The sequence below is a fragment of the Papilio polytes genome, unplaced genomic scaffold, assembly GCF_000836215.1.
Source record: "Papilio polytes unplaced genomic scaffold, Ppol_1.0 DF824024.1, whole genome shotgun sequence".
NCBI lineage: Eukaryota > Metazoa > Arthropoda > Insecta > Lepidoptera > Papilionidae > Papilio > Papilio polytes.
The window spans coordinates 2,814,387-2,823,120 of NW_013525180.1; the positions used below are offsets into that span (position 1 = coordinate 2,814,387).

At 33.2% G+C, this 8,734-nt stretch overlaps 2 protein-coding genes across 4 annotated transcripts; one reads left to right on the forward strand and one right to left on the reverse strand.

Annotated features, from left to right (window-relative positions):
* Positions 1–1,367: 1,367 nt before the first annotated feature.
* LOC106101183 lies at positions 1,368–4,213 on the reverse strand. Of its 3 annotated transcripts, XR_001225490.1 has the most exons (5): positions 4,029–4,068; positions 3,722–3,774; positions 3,231–3,359; positions 2,739–2,903; positions 2,168–2,220 (listed from the first exon to the last, which is right to left on the reverse strand). XR_001225490.1 is itself a non-coding variant. In XM_013280331.1 (4 exons), the coding sequence occupies exons 2-4, from the start codon at positions 3,333–3,335 to the stop codon at positions 2,128–2,130; spliced, it is 363 nt and encodes a 120-aa protein (XP_013135785.1). In that variant the 5' UTR covers positions 3,336–3,359; positions 4,125–4,213; the 3' UTR covers positions 1,368–2,127. The 3 variants fall into 3 exon arrangements, 2 of the variants coding, with proteins under 2 accessions (XP_013135785.1, XP_013135784.1); XM_013280331.1 differs by lacking the exons at positions 3,722–3,774; positions 4,029–4,068 and adding an exon at positions 4,125–4,213 and having other exon boundaries at positions 1,368–2,220; XM_013280330.1 differs by lacking the exon at positions 4,029–4,068 and having other exon boundaries at positions 1,368–2,220.
* A 94-nt stretch (positions 4,214–4,307) lies between these two features.
* On the forward strand, positions 4,308–8,433 carry LOC106101182 (SAGA-associated factor 11 homolog). The gene is made up of 4 exons (XM_013280329.1): positions 4,308–5,186; positions 5,757–5,946; positions 6,491–6,643; positions 7,340–8,433. The coding sequence occupies exons 1-4, from the start codon at positions 4,832–4,834 to the stop codon at positions 7,572–7,574; spliced, it is 933 nt and encodes a 310-aa protein (XP_013135783.1). The 5' UTR covers positions 4,308–4,831; the 3' UTR covers positions 7,575–8,433.
* Positions 8,434–8,734: the final 301 nt, after the last annotated feature.

An 8,734-nucleotide genomic window follows, 5' to 3' on the forward strand; every position in this document is an offset into this window, starting at 1 on the left:
AGCGACTGCTTTCCCTTCGTTTGCGTTGTCCCATTCCCACATTTAATACTTAAGCAAGTTAACACAACTAATGTAACTATATTTAACTATCAGAAACTTTTATTTATACTGTACTTGGATGCTGAGCCGGTTTTACCATTGCCAACGCCCCCCGCATGAGCCTGTGACGCCCCTGTATATCCTGCGCCCTGGGCGGACGCCCCATCGTTCTACCCTAAAGCCGGTATTATCACTACAAAAATGTTAACTGACTACAGTACCTAATGCCTAGTATTTTAGCTAAATTTTACTAATGTTATAAATGCGAAAGTTTAGATGGATGGATGTTTGTTAGAGTGCAGCCTAAACGGCTGAATGGACCTCGATAAAATTTGGCATAGACGTAGAGGAGTCTGGAAGAACACATTGGCTACTCACTTTTGTTTTTCAAATTCTACGCGGAAAGAGTCGCGGGGGAAAGCCAGTGTATAATATAACCACGCATTAAAAGATGTGTTATCACATATCGGAGACTAAAATAACTCTCGGATAATTTACATTATCTTCTTTATTTGATGAACAATTACGACTGTTTATACACGCTTATAAAAACATCACAATTTCAAGGTGACTCATATTTAGATTACAGTGTTAATTTAGACTTCCATTTTCACACTCTAATTTAAACTATGTACAAAAATAGTAAAGACTACGTCAGGCTAGCAACGCATTTTGTCTAGGAAACTATCCGTTTTTTATTAGGAGTTTCTCGTAATCACTCCTCCAAAGCTATAGGTTTGTGTTAGGTTATGTTCTGTAGTAATGTCTACAGGGCGGCACTCTCTTTATTTATCATATTAATAGTTCCTGAACATAAGTAATAATAAAGTATAGCCTATGCTACTCACAGATAAATTACCTTTCTGGTGGTGAAAGAATTTTTAAAATCGGTCCAGTAGTTTTTACAACAAATCAACAAAGCCTGTGTTCTTCCAGACTTATTAACGTAAAGATCAGATGTTCCACATCTGTGCAAAACTACATCGGTCCGTTCAGCATTTACAAACTCTAATATCCTTCCATCCTTCGTGTTAATATTTTTGGTAAGATAACTAGGAAAAGGGCATAACGTCCTTTTAATTCGCAGACCTGTGGCACCCCTTTCAAGACCCCCTGGGCGGTAACCCAACCGCGCCTTATCCTCACGCCCCGCTTCACGTACAATCGTATTTTACACCACACGTGTAAAAGTTTCGAACCACCGTGGTTTTTTAGTATGGTATATCTTTTAAAGTCAGTATATGGGTTATTGCTTATTCCATTCATTGGGAGGTTTAAAATAAAACAAAACAATTATTGTAATTTTTTAATTTTAAAACATACTTTATATATCGTATGTAAAAGATAAAACCTACACAAATAAGTCAATTATCCTTGGTTTTAAAGATATTTTACGTTAAAATTTATGAATAAATAATAATTTACAAGCGTCTAACAATTACTAGATATTAGCAATTTTCCTAGACAAAAATTAGTCCAAAAAAGCATAATACGCCTAATTCTCGGCATCACAAGTCCTAAAACTCGGTTGACAATCATGAAGCATTTACAAACTTCATTTTAGCCGCTCTTTGGAAGAGTAGGGGATTATTAGGAAATTTAAATAGGTGAATGGAAAGGAGATCGGAAATCGACGGAAAGAGAAAAGGTAATTAAATAGATATTAAGAAAGGTAAACATGTTAGTCTACTTTAAGTAAGTAATAAGTACATACTTTGACTATATAAGTCATTATTATTATATGTCATTATTAAAATAATAACATTAACCAACACTAAAATACACATCACTATAACAGCTGACGGAACTATTCATACACATTAAATAAGCAAGACAAAAAACACGTATGTCATAAATGTGAAAGAGACAACACGTCTCGCTCATTCGCTTTTAAATTCGCTTCTCTTGCTAACATCAGTGTAGTTCCGTCAATCATTTTCGTGACTAAAATATCGATTTATTCAAAAATTAAAATTTGTATTTTTGGCATAATATTTTTAAATCTTATTTTGAGATCATAAAGTAAATCGTCTTGCAAATTTATTAACCACGATGATTAAAAGTTCGATTTTCGAAAAAATAAATTATCTAAACTGAAATAAAATCAAACATTGGAGTTTGATTTTTAAATTGTGTGTTTCTTATCTTCTTTGGTCTGCCAACTTTCCTTTTTTGTTGTGCCTGAAAATAACATCAGGTTAGCTTTAGTTGTGACTCATGCATTAGTTTATTTTCGATCTGCAGATGCATAACCACACCTTTGACAGGGAAGGGGACACAGAAAGATATTACTGCATCCTATGCATCTATTCCACATTCCCCTTCCCATTTCTTACAAAAGGGTGGGTAGGTTAAGGGAACTAAAATTATGTGTCCTGTTCAGTCTGAAGAAAAGCGGAATTGCATCCACTTCACTATGCCTGATCACTAAATAATGTTTCTATTAGTCTTAGTTTAAGAAGCAATCAAATTATTTCCTTTCCTTATACTACAGATGTATTTGAAATAACTAAACAATATTATAAAGAGGAGAGATTTGTATTTTTGTGTGTTTTGAATGAACTCAAAAACTACTGAACCAATTTTTAAAGTATTTTCACCATTAGAAAGGTAATTTATCTGTGAGTAACATAGGCTATATTTTATAAATTCTTGTAGGCGAAGTCGTAAACAACAGCTAGTATCAAATATATACATACCACATTTATTTTCTTTTGTGCTAATAGACTTGCCATTAGGTTTTCAGGTAATCTTTCCAATGAAACTTGCAGACACGGCATTGATTTCATCCATGCATCCTGCATTAGTTTTGTTTTTACTGATTTTAATAGCAGAGACTGTGAGGATTCATCTGGTAAAGGTATCTGAAATAAGAATAAAATAACAGCTTTAACATGCATTAAATTTAAAAACTTGTATATGGATTTCAAAATATATAATCACTAGCTTTCGCCCGTGACTCAATCCATGTGGGAAAAAAATAAAACAAAAATTATTAGCCTATGTGTTCTTCCAGACTATCCGTTAAGCTGGTTAAGCAACAAACTCTGACAAACATCCATCCATCTAAACTTTCACATTTATAGTGTTAGTATGATATTAACCTTGTTTTTTTATTCTGTGCAAATGAAGTCACAGGCTAAATTATGATATATTACATAGTTCAATCAAAAGAAAGCTATTTTAAATACCTCTTGCAGAACTCTTGTAGGAGCTATTGCAGAATCTATAACAGCTTGTGGCAATCTCTCTAATAACACTTCCAGTGTAGGCATAAATGCAGTTTGTTTTTTCATATTTCTTTTGCCAATCCTATAAATCTGAAATATTTTTAATTTTTTACTACCTTAGAGTGTAATTGCTTGATAATAAATAGGTTATTGTTAATTTGGTCATAGCGTCATTTTTGTTTGGTTTACACTTTTATAGTTTTCTAGTAGGGCTAAATAGCTGGACTGGCAATATACTAGCATAATGTAAAAACAAATTTGTGCCAGTTTGTCCATATAATATATACCTGGCTAGTGCAACTGGCCAACTGTAGTGGTAGTGTGAACCAGACAAATTTTTTTTTTAATACATAAAATTGCGTTACTCTTTTGAGCAGTGGTTGCTTTTGTCTGTTCTTTTGAGGTATGAAAATAATTAAAAGTAAAAATTAAAAAAAAAAAAAACAAATTACCACACAAATCTGTATTTCGCAACGCAAATGACGTAAATTACTGCACTACGTCGCTGTAAAAGATAACTGATAATTTTAAAGGTTTTATAAATGTTTATTTTAGTTTATATTTTGTATAGCGTTATGTATTTTTTTCTTCATATTTTAAGTAACTGTTTTTAAAAGAAGACATTCGCGCAGAAATCTGTGCACAAGTGAATCGCTAAGTACTCACAAAAACATCTACACAAAGCACTTAAATACATTTTAAAACTATACCTATTTAAGTATAAAACCAGGATAATTTACAATTAAACTCTTGTCTTACCTCAAATCGGCAAACAAGACAAAAAATGTCAAATTCAATTCAATTACAAAATAGAATTGAAATAAAAGACGGTAGAATAAAGACAATATAACTTACATAAAATATAGATTTATATCTGACAGATTTTTAGTTTTTACAAGGGCAGTGGCAGCTTTTTGTAGCAAGGGGGATGGAAGGGTACGAGCATTTAGGGTTACCCGTAAGCAAAATTTTCCACATTTTATGGAAATCCTTCCCTTTTATATACAAGACACGCAAATTATACTAGTCATAAATCATTTCCTAGTGGAAATGCCCTTGACTTCGTTTGTTCAAAGAAATAATTTATACTAAATTTGAAGGGCTTTTATGATAAATGTTGAACTTGTTAACTTAATATCATGTAGGAGATGCTTACATATTACATTTGTATAAAACACGTTACAACTTAGGGTTCGTGCTCGTGTGGATGTGTTAATTTAACACCTCGGTATTCCCGCCGTTAATAAGAAAATAGTAGTTATTTTGCTCAGGCACTCAAGTTATAAATAGCAATTTACTTCCATTTAATCTATTTTTATGTTCAAAATACAAGAATTTGAGAAAAAATTAGGATCATTTTAATTTTAACTAGTAACTCTATTTCTCTTATTGTCAAAAACCTAAGATCTGTCAGATAGTCCAAAGAAAAAAGATGAAAGATCAATATCGGACTGGAAGCCCTATTTAATTTAAGATATCTGGTGGTTTACACCCAAAAGGGGGAATAAGTATATAAAATTGCAAGAAGCTATTTAATTCCGTAAGGAATTTATTGTTGTAAAATGAATAAAATAGTGAGTGAACTAAGCATGAACGATCTCAATATTAAGTTCTTTGAAATAATGCAAAATGAAAATAATGCGGAGGAAGCAGCCAGCTTTATTTTCGATAGTGTTTTTGACGATGTTACTTTAGGTTTAATGTTTGAGTTTCACCATGGACTTAAAACTGGTCTGACAGATTTAATCGAGGGAGAAAAAGAGGAAGATGATAGCTTTAAAATAGTAAATTCACCAGAATGCGATGTTTTTGGTCTATCAGTGTTAAAAAAGACTCAAGATACGAACTGCGTCTGCCCGAACTGCGAGAGACCTGTTTCCGCCACCAGGTTCGCACCTCATTTAGAAAAATGCATGGGTAAGTATCTTACTAATGATAAATGCGAATGTTTAGATGGATGGATGTTATTTATTTATCTCCAAATTGGCTCAACAGATCTTGATGAAATTTGGCATAGATGTAGAACATAGTGTAGACGACTTAATCTACTAATTTAGGCTTTTTTTAATTTGTGGATGGATTTGCAAAAAATACCTAGTCTTACTATATTACCAACTCATTATCTTGAGCACATTTTATCATTTTCAGAACTTATTGTATACTATTCTATTGGTAGTAGAAGTTTACAATTTATAATTTACTTTAGTTCACCATCAGCATGGAATTATAAAAAAAAACAAAAGTCTGTAGTCTAAGTGGTCTTCAGGACTATCCTCTATATCTATACCAAATTTCATCAAAATCTGTTCACCCGTTCAGGGTACAAACTAGCAAACATCCATCCATCTAAACTATCACAATTATAATGTTAAAATACCAGTATGATTACTATAATTGATTTTGAAGCTTGTATAATTTCAGTAGAGCTAGGAGTGTTAACCTTATATGAAAGTGCATCTATAGTCTGATATGTTTAATTTCAATCAGGAATGGGTCGAAATAGTTCCCGTATAGCATCACGACGGATTGCATCAAACAGCCGTGAACCAACTTCATATGCTGGACTCCTGAGTGATGATGAAGATGATGCTGACTGGGCTGGTGGCTCACTTCACACGGAGCGTAGGAAACGCAGGATCAAGAACAATGCTAGTAGAAAACCAGCAAAAGTTCATAAGTCAGTTGTTTTTGTTGTTTTATATAATACCAGTTGTATATTGTTGCAAGGCTTTAATTTAGTCCCTTTCCATTCCTACTATTTTCGTTAAACGGAACGGATGGGAAGGGATTTGCCGGTAGAGAAGAGGCATAGAAAGGGGAAATATCAACTTTATGTGCATCTTCTTTACTGTATTAAGGGTAGGCAACACATCTGCGGATGTATAGAGGCTGTGGTTGCTTCGTTTTCTCGGCAAATTTGGGTGACAGCTCGCTTTTTTGTCACCTACTATATTAAAAACATTAATGTAGCTAAATTTTCAGAAAACGTAGATTATTGCAGTTTAAGATACAATAATATTTAAAAATCGAACTTTGAAGGTTTAGTTCTGTTGTGAATCTTTTTGTCTAATTTGTAAAGAATGTATGTTTAGTCCAGTGTCAATATATTTTTAAAATAAGCTATCACTAGGGTTATTTACAATTATGACATTTGAAAAAAAAAAAGGGAATTAGCAGATATTTTAAACAAAATCTTTGTAACATATTAAATTTTTCAACAGAAACAACAGCAGTCGGACCAACAATGGTATCACAAACTCCGACACTAACGAAGGTGGCGCCACATACGAAACTATGTCCGCTAACGAGAAGAAAAACCTCCTACTTCAGATATGTGGCGTTGTTTCTGAACATACCAAGAAACTTTGCACAAGGTAAGCTAAATGCCATTTCTTGCCTTTTTTAATTTTCTTTGTATAGATTTATGAATGCTCAAAAGTTTAAAACCACTTAATGCTATCCACATGTGCAACAAGTGAATGAATATTTTTAGTGTAACCAAGGCTAGAGTCGAATTTTAAGTATGGCAATGTTTACAGGTAGGTCTAAACGAAATTAATTTGCCCTCAAAGCAAGGCAATGGCTTAAAAGTGGCTTCCCCTGGCGCATGTCACAAAATGTTTAGGTTCTTAAGGATACAGTTTTTTTATAACCTTAGTTTTGGTATTTTAAGGGCATTTCCCCTAACCCCCATAGCTATGGCCATGAGTATGATATAGAAAGTAAATATGCTTTCATCACCATCATCACCAGCTCACTATATATTTTCCCAAGGAGCTCGTATCCTACCCTAAGTTAGAGTGACTAGACCATAGTCAACCATGCTGACCAAGTGTGGGATGGTTGACTTCACACATATCTTTGAATTTCTTTGCTTATATGTGCAGGCATCTTTTTCCTTCACCATAAGAACTTCAGGTAAATTATGTACATAAGAAAATCTAAAATCACATTGGTATATGGCAGGATTCGAACCCAAGACCTATAGATTACAAATCAAGTGCTTAAACCACTGAGCCACCGACGCTTTTATTTTTTCATTTCTATGTTAATGGTCTCCAAATATTCAGATCAACACGTTGCCCACAACACACGGAGGAACAGCGACGCGCTCTCCGCAACAGTGTTCTAGAACCTTCTACACCGGAGTCTACTATATTGACAGCTGATGACGCAGGCTCCCCGCCTGACTCCAGCCCCTCATCCTCTTGTTCCTCCTCCAGCCGCAAGCGGGACAGGCACCGAGCACCTCCTAAAATTAAAAGTAAACGCGAAAGGAATATATCACCTAACGCAAGGGATTAGAGTTCATTTTGCTTTAAACGGATAAAATTGTATATCACTTTAGTAGTATTATTTTTGACTGTAATTTTTTATGTGAAAATGACATTTTGTTATTGAATTTTATGCATTATCTATGAATTGATATTTTGGTTTAAAATATCGGCTTTGACTTAACTAGAGGAATATATACTAAAATTGAAAGATTTTTTGTATTTCAGTGTTAACATTAATATTTTTTTTACTTAAATAAAATTGTATTAACTTAAAGCTTTGTGTATGGACATATTTCTGCAATTGCGGATGTCTATGGGCAACGGTCGCTTCGCCATTTTGGCGGATTCAGGTGGCCGCTTGCTTGTTTGCCACCTTATGATATAAAAAAAATCTGACTACAATATATAGCTATTGAATGTAGGTTATAATGAAAAAGCTTTTTTTATTTATATATGTATGTGCCATATGTATAATTGACTCTTACTGACTTGTCTATAAATTTTATCAATTATTTATAAATGGGTATTTCCTTGAAAATATAAAATGCTTTGAGGTTATGATCTTAGTGGTATTTATGTTTTAAATAAATATTTTATACTCAGAATCTTACTAATATTATAAATGTGAAAGTTTAGATGGGTGTTTGTTAGATTTTGTAGCCAAAATGGCTGAACGGATCTCGATGACATTTGGCAATGACGTATAGTGCTACTCGCTTTTTTTATTCCACGGACGGAAAAACGCTAGTGTTATATAAATATTTGAATTACTTATGTGATAATCTCTTATTCGCTTTGTATGTTATAGAAGTAATTGGAATATTGTGTAATCTGACTGATGTAAATACATTATGAATTAAGAATTTCGAATAAATATGTAAAAATGTTATAATTGTTTTATTTGCTGTACCATACTTCATACTAATATAAATGTGAAAGTTTAGATGGATGGATGTCAGAATTTGTAGTCTAAACGACTGAACCCATTTTGATGAAATTTGGTATAGATGTAGAGGATAGTCTGGAAGAACGTATAGGCTACTCATTTTGTTTTTAATTCCACGCTGACGGAGTTGCGGGCGAAAGCTAGTTTAATTATAATCATGAGTTACTTGACAAGCCATTATCTTGTGATCGCACTGGAAACTTAACTACTATATCTCACTAAAACGATTTGACGCCAGAGGG